The following is a 15,605-nucleotide window of genomic DNA, read 5'->3' as shown; positions in this document are numbered from 1 at the left end:
TTTGGTTATAAGTGACAGAAACCCAACCAAACTGGACTGTCAGTCAGTGAAGGGTCTGAGATTTTACCCTACTTGCAAACAACAAATTAGCTTGTCACAATTTCAGGATGCTGGCAGAAGACACAAGACTCTTGGGTCAGAGACGAAGGACTTTATTACTCACAGCAATAACAGTAGCCAGAGCATTTGTGCCATTTTCCTGAGCCCCTCATCCCACAATGCAATGCAAAGAGAGCCAGGCGATGCCTGCACAGGCAGTAAGGTATTCACAGGAGATAAACCCAGGCTTAGGAAATCCAAATATTTTATAACGAGCAGTAAACCTGCCTGACCTTGTCCCAGAGAAAGATATTATCTTTATTATACTGAATTGTTATATTTATTATACTGGATGGTAAACAAAGACCCTTTACTTTGGAGAAAGATATGGTTTCCATCTTCTAGAGATATTTGTTATACAAGTTATTCTTGGAAATATGGCCTGAAAGAGAGTCAAAAGATATGCACAAACACAAGAGAACCCTGGAGAACTGTCTGCCAACATGAGTTGAGTAAAAAAAAAGTAAACAAAAATAAATTCCTATAACTGGAAAGTACACAGATATGTTAGCTTCAAGAACTCCTGGAGCTAGGGGCAAAAAAATACGTGGCGGTCGGTCATCTCAAAACTATAGCATCCAACATGCAGCTCTGTTTTCCTTGGAGTTGGCTTTTCTTGCTACTTGGCTCCCCCTGGTGGTGGCAAGAGGGCTGCCCCAGCTCCAGCCCAATGTTCTGACTCCTCCACAACCCCAAAGGAAAGAACGTTTTTCTTTCCTGACAGTTCCAACAGAAACTCTGGAATTTCTCTGCATGGGGAGATGGGCCACACTGACTGGCCAGTCTCGGTCACATTCTGAACCCAAGATCTCAGGTGCAGGGTGTGCCCCAGCAGAATGGCACAGATTGAGAATGGGATGGGAGAGCTTTGTTCCCAAAGAATGGGGGAACTGAGCTGAGCAGGCGAAGCTGTAGTTTTCCCCTAAATATGACTTTCTAAATACCCTCAAGATAACAAACCTCACATGCATACTTCCGTGAAATTCAAGTACCATTTCTTTTTACAGGCTGATTCTCATTTTAATGAAGCTAGTGGCAGATCCAATTTGCTATTTTATAATCAAAGCTCTTTAGGAAGAATCTATCACAGTGGTGCCACAGAACGGATGTCCTGTTTGATCACAGTCATTACCTTATTGTGCTGTTCCAGAATAAATAACGGCTCCTCCAAAGATGACCATGCCCTCATCTCTGAAACCCACGAAGGCCACCTTACTTGGCAAAAGGGACTTTGCAGATGTGATCAAGTTAAGGATCGTGATATGGGAAGATTATCCTGGATTTTCCAGGTGGGCCCGGTGTAACCATGAGTTCCTTATAAAAAAGACACGAGGAATCAGACAGAAGGCACACTGAGGATGGAAATAGAGGGACAGAGGGAATAATTAGAAGAGGAGAAAGGTCAACCATGAGCCAAGGGATATAGGTGGCCTCTGGAAGCTGGAAACAGATTCTACTCTAGAGCCTCCAGGAGAAACCAGTCTTGCCAACACTTTGACTTTGGTCCAGCAAACTGAATTCAGATTTCTGGCCTCCAGAACAGCGAGAGATAAACTTATATTGCTTTAAGCCATCAAGTTTGTCATGACTGGTTACAGCAACCACAGGAAATAAATGCAGGTCGTGGCATAAAGCAGGTGGTCAGTGCCCAGTGCAGCGGTAAATGGAAACAAACCCAACAATGGGTCCTGCTGCACAAAAGAATTTATCCCGAAGCTGAGACACCTGGTGATGACAGTTCTTGCTGAATTTCCTCCTGTTACAAAATGTTACTGAATCCCACATTACATAATACTTAATTTTTAATACTTTTAACAAATGCTCAGTAGTGACTGGTGGAGGCAGTATGGGAAAAAGGGTCTCTTGGCTACTGGTATGTGATAAAGACTAGAATAGTTACCATTTCAGACTTTATCTTTGCACTAGTTCCAGAAGCAGTGGGTAGACAGCAGGGCACTCCCCTTTTATCCTCATCTGGCATGTGCTGGCCCAGCGGGGGCTGAACTCTTCTTGCACCCGTAGCAGAAGGTATTATAGTAACTGTGATAAGCAGTCAAATAAATTAATAACATACATTCTAGGATGTGTGGTTCATTTCAGAAACCACACATGCACTGAAATCCCAAGTGATTTCCTGGTGTGGTCCTTAGAGTACAGGTCTGGGAATCCTGCTGCAGATACCCTTGTATGTAGTGAATATATACCATGTGGCAAGCAACTAGATACACAGTTAGAGAATAAAGGGACTTACTTAAATATTTAAAATTATTTTGGTTTGAACTGTGAAAAGAGCCAAGATGCCCATTGACAGATGAATGGATAAAGATGTATATATACACAATGGAATATTATGCAGCCATCAAAAGGAATGAGATCTTGCCATTTGCAATGACGTGGATGGATCTGGAGGGTGTTATGCTGAGTGAAATAAGTCAACCAGAGAAAGACATGTATCATATGACCTCACTGATATGAGGAATTCTTAATCTCAGGAAACAAACTGAGGGTTGCTGGAGTGGTGGGGGGGGTGGGAGGGATGAGGTGGCTGGGCGACAGACATTGGGGAGGGTATGTGCTATGGTGAGCGCTGTGAATTGTGCAAGACTGTTGAATCACAGATCTGTACCTCTGAGACAAATAATGCAATATATGTTAAGAAAAAAAAAAAAGAAGAAGATAGCAGGAGGGGAAGAATGAAGGGGAGTAAATCGGAGGGGGAGATGAACCATGAGAGATGATGGACTCTGAAAAACAAACTGAGGGTTCTAGAAGGGAGGGGGGTAGGGGGATAGGTTAGCCTGGTGATGGGTATTAAAGAGGGCACGTTCTGCGTGGTGCACTGGGTGTTATGCACAAACAATGAATCATGGAACACTACATCAAAAACTAATGATGTAATGTATTATGATTAACATAACAATTAAATGACTGACCAAAAAAATTATTTTGGTTTGATTTTAATTTCTATTAACATATTTGTAATATACTTTTTTCCCTTTCCCCCCAGTTTTATTGAGATATGATAGGCAATATATTATATTACTTTAAGCTAAATAACATAATGATTTGATTGTAATATACTTCTGAATATCACCCCGCACATATATGATAGAGGGCAGGTAGATTGGAGCCAGTGTGAGGTAGAGACTTCAAATATTACATGCTAATAAAATAGTAAAAAATCAAAATGGTTTTTATTTGATTAATGGTGTCTAAGTTCTACTAGTCTTTACGTGATATTCTATTTAAAGACCAGTTTAAAGTGCTCCCATATCCATAAAACTCTTTCCAAATGAATTCACAGAAACTCCTAGTTAACAGGAAAAAGTTTCCCACAACCTCACAGAAAGTAGTATTTAAATGTACTATGATTCAAATTCCTTTCTAGATATTTTAGAAATTTTCTCAGCTTTAACATAACCCCAGGGGCACTGCTGGATAAGAATGCCCACTCACTATTTCTCGTGTCCTATACCTAGTGAATTGGCCTGAAGTACCCATGCCCAAGCCATCTGGGTGACCACATGGCATAGAGTAAAGAAGAAACCAAGACCTCTGGGGTGCCTGGGTGGCTCAGACGATTGAGTGTCTGCCTTTGGCTCAGGTCATGGTCCCAGGGTCCTGGGATCAAGTCCCACATTGGGCTCCCTGCTCAGTGGGAAGCCTGCTTCTCCCTCTGCCTCTGCCGCTCCCCCTGCTTGTGCTCTCTCTCTCTCTCTCTGGCAAATAAATAAATAAATAAAGTCTTTAAAAAAAAAAAAAAGAAAGAAAGAAAGAAAGAAACCAAGACCTCTGAAAGTCTTGAAATTCAGATTCCAAGAATGGCCATAAATGGACCAATGTGTAACCATGGATAAACCGTATAACCTATCTCTACATATCAACTTTACCACTAGTACAATGGGTGGGAATCTCCTGTTCCTCTAACTCTTCTAGAACTTGCAGAGGATCCAGTGAGGAAGAAGCAGAATCAATCGGAGCAAAAGAAACTTCCTCTGAAGGTAAAGGCTCCTGAAGACAGCAGGACAATGTAATCACAAGGGAAGGCCCCTGAGACAATGACGACTGCCCTCTGTCTTCTCTCATCAAAAATGAAATCTTAGGCCCAAGAACTTAACAAGATGTGAGGGGAATGAGCTTCTATTTAACCACAGCCTTCCTGAATTTCCAGTGTGATACCCCAGTTCAGCTTTAAATAAAATGCCTGTCGGGAGCCATTTGAGTCAGGAGAAAAATAAACTGTCTGGACAAGCTAGTAATCAGGAAGAAAATATACTTTCTCCTCTCTCAGCTAGAAATAGTAAGTGAATATGGGGAGTGTAAAGGTTCTGACCTGCATTAAAAAATTACTAGTTCCTCTCTCATTGTAATCTGGAGGGAAAAGAACCAAATTCTCCTTGCCTTGGCATGGGGCCACTCCAGGAGTTAAGTGCTGAGATGGGGTTTGCCAAACTAGATCAGGCAACAAGAGGAGGGAGTGTGTGTGTGTGTGTGTGTGTGTGTGTGTGTGTGTGTGTGTGTGTGCGCGCGCGCGCGCGCGTGCGCGCGATGAGAAGTCAGGCAGGAAAATGTCTGGTGTATGTTTGTCAAACTAGATCAGGCAATAAGAGGAGGGAGTGTGTGAGTGTGTGTGTGTGTGTGTGTGTAATGAGAAGTTAGGCAGGAAAATTTTGGTTAGACGCCATGTCCCTACCAAACTCCTGGCACTGCAAAACCCACTTCTTGGGAAATGATTAAGTACCTTTTTTATAGAGCCCCTGCCTACTGCTAACAAAAGTGGATGGTCTTTCCAGAAGGAATGCCACCCTGCACCCAAACAACACTAATAAAGCCCTCGGCCTCCTCAAGGCCAGATATATTCCCAAAGTCTATTGAGCCCTGCTGAATACATTTTCTCCCCTACTGTGACAGGACTACAGGGCACTGCGAGGATGCTTGAGACACAAGTTTATGGAGCTTCGTCTTGCAGACTTGAGAGTTATAACTCACTCATATTTCTGAGTTACAGAGCAGTCATCATCTGCCTGTTCAGGAAACGAACTTACACTTCAACATCAAGGATAAGGCAGACATGAGAGAGCTCTTGCCATCAACAAATGCTTTTGAGGGGAGCCTGGGTGGCTCAGTCATTAAGCATCTGCCTTTGGCTCAGGTCATGATCCCAGGGTCCTGGGATGGAGCCCCGCATCGGGCTCCCTGCTCAGCGGGAAGCCTGCTTCTCCCTCTCCCAAACCACCCCCACCCCCGCTTGTGTTCCCTCTCTCGCTGTGTCTCTCTCTGTCAAATGACTAAATAAAATCTTAAAAAAAAAACAAAAATAAAAACAAAAACAAATGCTTTTGAAAGCCAGAGTTATGTAAGAAGCAACCTGAGTTTGCCTCTGCAAAGCATCACACAGCAGGGTCCCTCCAAGAGCAGGCCTAGGGACCAAATCCCCAGAGTACATCCTTCTCAGATCCCTGGATCCAGCTAACCTCCTTAAATACCTGAGGCCCAAACATTCAAATTCCTCAAGCTGCTGGAAGTAAATTTCAATAGCACAAATTTGGGGACTTTTTTTTAAGGCAAAGATACAGATTCTTATTTTCCACAATTAATTGAATATTACTTCTCCAACCTCTGCAGCAGAAAAAAACACTTGATCAAAATGATTTGTGTGTGATGCATCCCAGAGCCCTCAGAGGGCCGCTTAGCATTCCCATCCCTTGGCTGGAATGGTCCACTGTCCTGGGCAGCAGGGCAGTGTGCAGAGCAGAAAGGGAAGGGTCTGGTTTTACAGGCTGGTATCACCAACCCCATAGAGACCAGGCTAGAGATTTTTACATACGCTACTAACACAAGCTTTGTAGCTTAAAGCAAACAGATCTGTGCCGAGATACGGAGGCAGTGGTCTTAAGACAAATCCTCCAGGCTAATCATGAGATGCTTCCAGGGACATCAATGATGCAGTAAAGAGGCTCCCTGATAACTAGCGAAGCTGTATCCTCTCAGCCCCTGCCCTGTATGGGAGGGAGGGTTGGAATCTGCAACGTCTTCTATAATCCCCATCCTCAGACACCTGGCTGTCCTCTCCCTGCTCTTCCTGGACTCACCAAGGCAAGATCTGTTAGAGGGACCCCTGCTACCACCTGTCATCACAGCAGGTCCCAGCCCCTCAAGGATCAAGGTGCACAGGGACCAGGGTGGTTATCCCCTAGGGAAGGGCCACCTTCCCATTAAACCTGGGAATCTAATATGAGCTTGAACTCCCCATCCCCTCACTCACTCCACTGCATGTTCCTCAGTGAGCAGAGGTGGGTCTTGGAACAGCAGGTTCCATGTGGCTGAAGGAAGTGGCCAGAGACAACCACAGTGTTAGAGTCCCAGTTCATTCATCAGCAGCTACATGTACAGGACAGCAATCCCGTATCTGAAACCGTTGGGGTCAGAGGAGTTTCAGAATTCAGATTTTTTTTTTTTAATTTTTAGAAAGCTAATATAACACCCCAGCAGAGTATGAGGAAAGATCCTATAAGCTCATTAGTATTTTTGGTACCCAAACATGAACATTCATACTGATCTTCTATCAGGTCAATCAAATTAGTTATGAAGAGAAATCCAGAGTCCTTAAGGATGGGGGATTTGGCACCATCTGGTTTACTTTCCTCCAGGAGATACTGAAATTCAAAGACCCACAGTGGGGAACAGACAAGTGAGGCAACGGTCAAATTCCCAGTAGACATTCCCTGACTCAGGAGGCCCAGGGGACAGATCGGTGAAGATGGGATCAGGATGACTGAAAAAGAATCTCTGACACAGTAAATGCCTTCTCAGCTGAGCTTCCCTGGCCTGAGAACCCAGAGACAAATGCTTGCACAGAGCCCTCCATATTTAGAAATTTGGTCTCCAGGACTCAGGCACCTGGCTCCAAGGATACAACATAGATCCAGTCATGGGCCCACCTCGGCAGAAGCAGACCGATTTTCTCAGAGCCCTGACTCCTGTGTGCCAGATGTTAGCTCCACAGGGTGCAGGGCAAATCATGCTTTGATCTTGATGCCTTTGAGAAACAGAAAGAACATCTTCTAGCTACTATCTTTCCTCTGCCCCTTTAAATGCCCACATGCTCAGAAGCCACCTCCTACTCTGTTCTCTTCTCACTCTGTGCCTGCTCCCTGGCTAACTGTATCCACTCCCATCACCTCACCTGCCTTTATCCCACAGCTCCTAGTTCCACCCACCCCAATTGCAAGTCACATTTAAAAAAAGATTTTGTTATTGAAGTACAGTTGCCATACAATGTTATATTAGCTTCAAATGCACAACGTAGTCATTCAACAATTCTGTACATTATGCTATGCTCACCACAGTAAGTATAGTTACCATCTGTCACCATATGACATTATTATAATATATATTAACTATATTCCCTATGCTGTACTTTTCTTTCATCTCTGTGACTTACTTATTTCATAACTGAAAGTTTGTACCTCTTCATCCCCATCACCTATTTTGCCCATCCCCCCACAGCCTGTGGCAACCACCAGTTTGTTCTCTGCATTTACAAGTCTGCTTCTGGTTTTGTTTATTTTGTTTTTTCAGATTCTACATATAAGTGAAATCATATTGCCCTTCTTCGTCTGATTTATTTCACTTCGCATGATACCCTCTAGGTCAAGCCATGTCACAAATAGCAAGACGACTTTTTTATGGCCGAGTAATATTCCATTATGTATATGTACATCTTTTTATCCACTCATCTACTGATGGACACTTAGGTCGCTTCCATATCTTGGCGATTGTAAATAATGCTGCAATGAATATAAGGGTACACCTATCTTCTCCAACTAGTGTTTTCATTTTCTTTCGGTAACTTTCCAGTAGTGGAATTTCTGGATCATATGGTATGTCTATTTTAATTTTTTGATGAAACTCCATACTGTTTTTCATGGTCTAACTCATATTTTTAACTGCCTCTTGGGCATCTCCAGGTTGCCTCATGTCCTCTCCTCCCGAGCCATAACCTACTAATGTCTGTGTACTTCCCCACATCTCCCTACCTTGCACTTGGGTCAGTCACATGACTCACTCTGGCCAGTGGAACATGAGCAGAAATGCCGTGTGGTACTGCTGGCAGGGGTATTTAGTACTTGTGCACTATCCCTGTGTTTTTGTTCCCTCCATGAGGCCAGCACAAGACAGCAGAGAATCAAAATAGAAATATTCTAGGTCCTAGAGTCACTGCCTAGAGAAAGCCACTGGTCTTGCACTGAACTGTGATAAAAACAAACTTCTATGGGGAAAGATCACTGAGAGTTTAGAATGATCTGACACAGAAGCTAGTGCTCATTACCCCCATATACCCACGTTCTCCACCTGGCAAGTTCCTACTGAATGCCCAAAACTCCAATTCCAATGCCACCTCTTCTGTGAGATCCAACTTTCGTGGGAAGATAAGCCACTCTGTCCTGTGACCTCTAGCAATTCACTTACGCATCCGGCACAATATTACCTCAGTCTGTAGCACATTTCTGTTTGCACGTTTGGCTCCTACATGTGTGGGTGCTTCTCTTTTTAATCCTCTATTCTCAGTGCCTTGGAAGTAGCAAACACCTGATGTTTGATTTCCGGAAGCAAAGCTTGGAGCCTTCTCGCTCATATGACCAGCAAACCCCGAGTCAGCATTTTCTCCCCAAGTCCCAGTGTTCTTGGCATCATGCTACGTACCATGGTTGAAGGCAAGAAAAGTAGGACACTACTGCCCACAATGAGGGGTGCTTTTTATCTTTAGATCCTCTGCACCCCATTTGCTTCCATCTTTATTAAAGGACAGCTTCCACTTAAAAAGCACATTGTCTTTTCAGGAACCATTGGCTAAGACATTTCTCAGAAAGCAAGATCAAAGAGGACTTTGTAATGACGAGAGGAAAGCGGAGCAGGGCTCTCTCGTGACCCCTGTGAGTCTGGCTCCCCCCGAGCTGGCACACTTTAGACTTGTGACCTGGCATTCTGGGATTGCACAGCTGTACTGGGGTTATTTCTGGTATGAAAAAAGCTGCAGCGAAAGCATCGCCGGCCCCTCAGGGACCCAGACGTAGAGATGATAGCCTGGCAGTGCAGTCGCATCATTGCCGCTTGGCCAAACTTCCCAAACCAAAGGCACAAAACCACGCTGCTGGTCAGGGAAACAGAACAGGGGACCTTTGCTCTTCACATCCAGGGAACTGGCAACAGGCACTGTTAGCAGCTCCCACTCTCCCCATTCTTTTAAGGCTGTGACAGAACTCTTAGTTCCAGCCCGAGGAACTGCGCCCATAAATAAATGACGCTTGATTGTTAATGCAACGTTTTCACAGTAGTTCCCACAGACTAGCATTTTACCTGCTGTGGGTGTGGCTTTGCAGTAGACACGGGGACACGCCACTTACTGCACAGTAAACACGGGGTCGACCAGTACTGCTGGCATCCCAGCACTCAGACAAAAACATCCACAACAACAAAGAGCCTGGCAAACCCAGGCGCCACACCCACACTGCAAGGGAACACAGCGGGGCTTCTAGCACCTTCCCTGGCGGGATGTTGAGAGTGGAAATGAAACAGACTCTGCAGTATACTGAAGGCTGGGATAATGAGGAAGGAAGATTAGGAAACAGTTTAAAAACCGGAGCACTACCTTAGCAGAAGGCAAAGGTAGAGTTTGGGAGAGTTGGGATAGTACGTTGTAAGGTTCCATGCTGCATGTGATGGATCAGAGGTATGGCAAAGGAGGGGACCCTGAAAGTCACAGCTCAACGCAGGGAACTGTTTCTGGGCGTCACTTCAAGGGTCACATACCATGAACAATGAACGCCTCCCCCTAAATCCATTCAAGGTACCAAGAGCATACATGGAAAAGAAGTTGACTGAAAATGGCACTGCTGGGCAATTTACCTTGTATGAAGATCCTGTTCCAGTAGATCTTCCCCACTTGACTGCCCCCGAGAAACACTAGGTTGGACAGGATCAGCATGGAGGTGGAACAGGATGCCAGGGCGGCGTGGAATCGGCGGCGGGCTCGCGGGGAGAGGAACTGGACCTGCGGGGAACACGGGCGATGTGTCATCCTGGTGGCGAAGAAACAGCGCTGAGGTGCCGCCCGGCCCCTGTCAGACACCTGCCTGGGACACCCACCCTGGAGCCTGAGCGAGGGCGGGACTGGGGCTGCTCCCAAAACCTTTATTCCCGCTGCACGTGCACTCTGGTCTAAGGAAAGAAGCAACTCGCCCCCAACTTGTTGCTTCCTCCTGCCAAACGGGAGTGGGCTCCCCCTGACGTGTGACACGAGCACTGACGCTAGTTCAGATTTGGCTGGAATGCCCCCACATGTTCTCTGCAAACCTACAGGTACGAGAACTCTCCCTGATGACCAGCACAGCTCCATGTCATGAGGTCAAGCTCAGGGTGATCTTCTGGGCCCGTTAACGTGACTCTGGGAAGCCACCCCGTCAGTCTGACCCACTATTAGGAGGAGTCCCATTCAGAGGGTGCAGGAGAATCAGCACAAGCCGCCCTCCTTCCTGGAATCAGAGTTCAGGGGACACACCCCACTGGAAGTGAGCCTGTAGCAGGGTCACACGATGGTCACCTGCCACAGCACCTGAATACGCAGGAAATGGAGAGGTGGTTTCCAGCATTGATGGTAAAGAATTCTGCCCATCCATCTGAGGTCTTCACTGCACTTTTTCCTCCCCTTTTAATGTCTTCTTGGGGATTGCATAAAACAAGCAAAGTCTTTATTTCTTGGCACTGACCATTCTGCTGGCCTTACCGAGTGAGATCACAGCGCTGCGCCCGGAGTGTATGAGCGCCGTCAGTACACCTGCAGGCACTGTCCTTCGGGTCTGCACATGCAGCATGAGAACCAGGTACAGTGCAACCACCGGGCCAAAGGGCCCCAGGGTTTCTGACAAATACCTCAGGCTAATCCAAAGACAGGGGAAAAAAGACAGAGCAAAGGGTCTAGAGATCATTCCTGAATATCCTTCTGAAACCTACACATCTCTGGGGTCACTTGCATCCTGATTTCAGCCGTGCTCCAATTATAAACAGGAATCTGGGAACGCCTGGGTGGCTCAATCAGTTAAGCACCCAACTCTTGATTTCGGCTCAGGTCATGATCTCAGGGTTACAAGATCCAGCCCTGCATCAGGCTCCACGTTCAGTTGGGAGTCTGCTTGGATTTTCTGTCTCTCTCTGCCCTTCCCATCCCAGCTCTCTCTCTCTCTCTCTCAAATAAATAAATAAATCTTAAAAAAAAATAGAAATGTGAATTACCCAAATTCCTAATGGGCAAAAAAGGATTAAGCTACAGAGTGTCTCCAGCAGGGGGCTTATTTAGTTCTGAGTACCCTGCTATGGATCATCTGGGGCTACTGTATAAGCCTTGGTCAGTGTCCTCTGGAAACCTAGAGAAATGAATTTCTGACCCCCTCTCCTTTTTCTCTCCTGCCAGTCCCAGCTTCTATTCTATATGCTCAGATACCACTGCTACCATATGCCTCCCCATCCGTGGCCTTCTCCTCCAGCATCACCTTGGAGCATGGTTTTACTGCCACCATATGTGAAAGTGTGGCCTTCTCATGGACAAGCTGTGTAGTAGGCACTGCCTGAGTCATCTGCTTGGACATGATTGTTCTAGAAAGCTCTCAGATGATGCTGACATGTCCCTGGTTAGAGGCTACCAGACAAGATGACCTCTAGTCTCTCCCTTGTTCTAAGAGGTCACAAGCACATACAGGGGATACTATCAAGCAAGACCATATAAGAGATAACACACAGTATAAAAACTGGTAATGAAAGAGAAATGGTGACGAAGCAGGCTTGTAACTCAGTACTCTTCACCTCTGAGAATAAGGAGACATTAATCTACTGGTTTCCATTTTTTAGAGCAGGAGAAGATATTTTCTGGGTATTACTGACTCAATTAGCAGTAACTTGGGAAACAGGGTGAGAGGAAGCAGGGAGACGGGGAAAAAATCCAGAATAATAACTCATAAAATATAAATTGCTGTAATTGGCATAAATGTGTCCAAATAATTCTCTCTAGGTATAGGACCATTGATAACACGTTTGATTTCTAAGGGACCCGGTGAATCAGATGTTTTACCACTTCTGTTCTAACCTCATCCGTGTCCTCCAACCTTATATCCTGTTAGGGGAATTCAAAGGCCCCATGCAATCTTTTCCATATTAATGTCAGTGACAGAGAATGCACATAGCTTGGTTAAGCTCAGAGTGGCTTTCTTTCTACAGGAAATGATTACAATTATTAAATAATCGACTGAGAGATACCGAGAGAGGAAAACATTCTTTGCATTGGACTTCTAAGCAGGGCTGTGGTGCCAGGTGACCTGGTTTGGGGCAAGGGCCAGGCTAGTTGGAGGCAGAGCTGAGGGGCAAGGGGCAGAGTTAAGGGAGGAGACGAAGGGGAGAGAGTGCTTGAGACACAGGGCTCCTCTTTCCAGCACCTGAGGCCCTAGTTTCAATGGGTCTTCCTTTGCTTCTGTGATTACTTGGCTACATGATTCAATAAATTCCTATTTCTGCTTAGGAAAAGAAAAGTCAGAATCATAGCAAATATGAAGGAGCCTCTGCTCTCAGGACAAGGGAGGACATCTAAGATCAGAAATGAAGGGCTACAATTCAATTTTTATAAAGAGTTAATTCTGTAAAAACTAAGCTAGAACATTAAAGGTGTAGGCTGTTGGAATCAATGAACTAGAAAGATATAAAGGAGAAATCAAGATGCTCACAGGCAGTTCTTGATTACCCCCCAGGAGGAGCAGGTGGGGGACAAAGTAGGTGATGATAAAGATAATCCAAAAACCTGATTTAACTAATAGCCCCATTCTCTGAACTGACAAAATTAGCCTTGCCAACAAGCGGCAAACTTGACTGAGCATTACTTCTCTTCACTGTGTATCAGTGGGAGAGCAGAATGATAAGGCAACCAGGAGCAAAAAGGGGGCCTGTGTGGATAACCCATGATTAATATTAACAGCAAAGGAGATACGAATCTCAGCTGTAATTCATCTCTCCTCTTCGGATTCCCTGGATGGACTATAGATGGTGACAGTTTTGACACTTGAGGTTCTCTCTCTACCTTGGAAACCATCTGGCCTCACCCACTGGTTTATACTCTAGATGTAGATTCCATACTTAGGGGTCCTAGGAGGGAAAAAGTCACATGGGCAAGGGGAGATCCATCAATAAATACAACTTTCTGAATGTCTAGGGACATAGGGCCAAGGTTCCCACTTTAAACTCTTGATTTCTTTTATACACTCTCCTCTGACATCCTATAGCAATTGTTGTCATCACTCTTGTGGTCCTTCACATCTAGGATACAGGCTGTCTGTCCATGTGCAGGGACCATGCCTCATATGTTAGTCATGGCTGAGGTGCTTAAGAACCCCCTTGGTAGAAAAACTTATGTGAGGGACTATGAACCAAATGGGGAAATAAGTCAGTATACAACGAAGAGTCATCAGGTATAAAAATAAGAATTGCCAATTAATCAGATAAGGCAGTGATCGGTAAACAGAATTTGATTTTAACACAAATATAACAGAATAAAAAAGAACACTGGTCTGGTCATGGTCCCTTCCCAGAAGATAGATGAAGTGATGGCAATCCAATATCCTGGCAGCAAGAATCTGGGAAGGGCATGGGCCCCAGGGGATGTCTAGAACTTGCTGAGCACTTCAGTTGTCTCAAGGACATCAAAATTATGGCATTTGATAGGCAGGGTCCAGGGATAGCAAACATACTGCAATGTATGAAATGGAACCGTCCTGCCCAGAATGTCAATAGTGTCTCTTGCGCATGGGTGAAATGTTTTCTTCTATATTCATTATAAAGCCAACTTCCCTCCTGGTCTATAGGTGCACAGCACCTCCCTTCCTCCCTCATTAGGGGCAATGCCAAAAATGTGCCCCCTTTCCCCCCTGGGGCCCAGAGAAAGGCATCCTAGGGCAGGGAAAGTGCTCTTTACAGTGCCCCCCTGTGGCCGCCCCCCCAGCCCACCCACTACCCCCGGAGCATCAAGCTTGAGAGAGGAGCCTCCTGTGCTTCCAACCACAGACGGGCATGGTGCAGCGCCAGTTCCAAGGCTCCTCCCCTCCCACCGCTCAGACAGACCCAGAGGAAGGAGGAAGAATGGGACGCGGAGCAGGTCAGAAAGTATCGCTTCCTACGCCGGGTGACTCGTTCTCCCTCAGGGACTCTGACTTCAGTGAAAGGTTGGGGGGAGGGGGTGGTTCTCTCCATGTTAATGTTGATATGACCCACTCTTCAGGCCCAAGAGAAGGTACTAGATTTTGGGCCTGGATACAGCAAGCCCCTTAGAACACTGGGAAGGTCAGGACCAGGGTAGACCTCTAAGTCCTGTTTGAGTTCGGGCTCTCTGATAGAAAAAAGAAGAGGTGGGGTGTGGAAATATTGTAGAAGGACAGCCTAGCAGTGCTTTAAACTTCTCTCTGAGACACTGGCTTCCAAAGGCGAGGAACTAACCCAAACAAAGTAAACCTCAGGGCAGAACTAAATTGTCAAACTAGTTTGCATTTCCTGCTGTGAGGTGGCAGCTCCCGTGTTTATTCTTATCTCTATGGAAACTCCTCTCTCTTTTCCAGGCAGCATCCTGTCCCTGGAAATCACAGGACTTCGGCTGGGGCGAGCCAGCTGGGTGCTGGGGTGGCGTGGTCCACGGAATCTGGGTCAGAAGTTACTCTCAGAATGTCTGCGAGGGTGGGAAGCAGATGGCGCAGTGGGGCTGCAGTGGCTGTGTGAGGTAGGGCCCACACTCGTCCACAGGGGGACTGCATGTGGGGCCGAGCTGGGAGGAGGGACAGGCTGAGCATCTGGGGGAGCAGATGGGCCGGAGGAATGGCTGCTGGAGACTGACAAAGGCTTGGCAAGTGGGACCTGATACTGTTTATTTTTAAATGGGGAGAAGCTAAAAAAAGAAATTGGGTGGGTTTGAGCAGCTGGACACAGTTCTTCCATATAATCACTGAAGTCTTTCATTTTCTAATAAAAATGGTAACCAGAGGGTAAGAGAGGATGAACAAGGAAATGGCAAGGGGGATACTGGTGGAGACGAGGAGGAGCAAACGAGGGTAGACACCCCACAGGCTATAAAGATGAGACCAAAGACAACCAAAGAAACAATTATAGTTCTTGTGAAAGAGAAAGGTGGCCAGAGTAAAACACTCAGGAGGAGGACTTGAACCCCTGTCCCATCCCATACCAACCCACCAGGACATTGCTCCCCCTGCTTCCTTTGCCAAGGCACTCTGGTCATTTCCATTTAGAAGTCTGTGTTTCACGAATAACCCCTCTCTCTCATGCTGCTCCCAGCATGGTGAGCTCTGTCCTTCAATCTGTATCACCTAAGACCCATGCATACTCTCTGTATGCTCAGCCATTACTTAACACCTGTCTCTCTCTTTACCCTAAATAAGTTACAGAATCTCCTGACTTTCTTAATG

General features: G+C 45.8%; 1 protein-coding gene across 11 annotated transcripts in view; it reads right to left on the bottom strand.

Moving 5' to 3' along the window:
* Nucleotides 1-15,605, bottom strand: part of HHAT (hedgehog acyltransferase) — a 347,597-nt gene that overhangs the window by 46,255 nt on the left and 285,737 nt on the right. For 3 of the 11 annotated variants that reach the window (XR_003523359.2, XM_027613628.2, XM_027613631.2), the window contains one exon: nucleotides 10,009-10,153. Coding sequence is in view for 9 of the 11 variants with exons in the window: in XM_027613628.2 (XP_027469429.2) it covers nucleotides 10,009-10,153 (145 nt within the window). In the remaining 2 variants the exon portion in view is untranslated. Of the gene's footprint in view, nucleotides 1-1,305; nucleotides 1,414-1,999; nucleotides 2,140-10,008; nucleotides 10,154-15,605 lie in introns of those variants that run through there. The other 8 variants (XM_027613624.2, XM_027613623.2, XM_027613629.2 and 5 more) reach the window with 7 other exon arrangements.

The sequence above is a fragment of the Zalophus californianus genome, chromosome 10, assembly GCF_009762305.2.
Source record: "Zalophus californianus isolate mZalCal1 chromosome 10, mZalCal1.pri.v2, whole genome shotgun sequence".
Classification (NCBI taxonomy): domain Eukaryota; kingdom Metazoa; phylum Chordata; class Mammalia; order Carnivora; family Otariidae; genus Zalophus; species Zalophus californianus.
The sequence above is the reverse complement of the archived record's forward strand: the minus strand, read 5'-3'. Positions and strand labels throughout refer to the sequence as shown.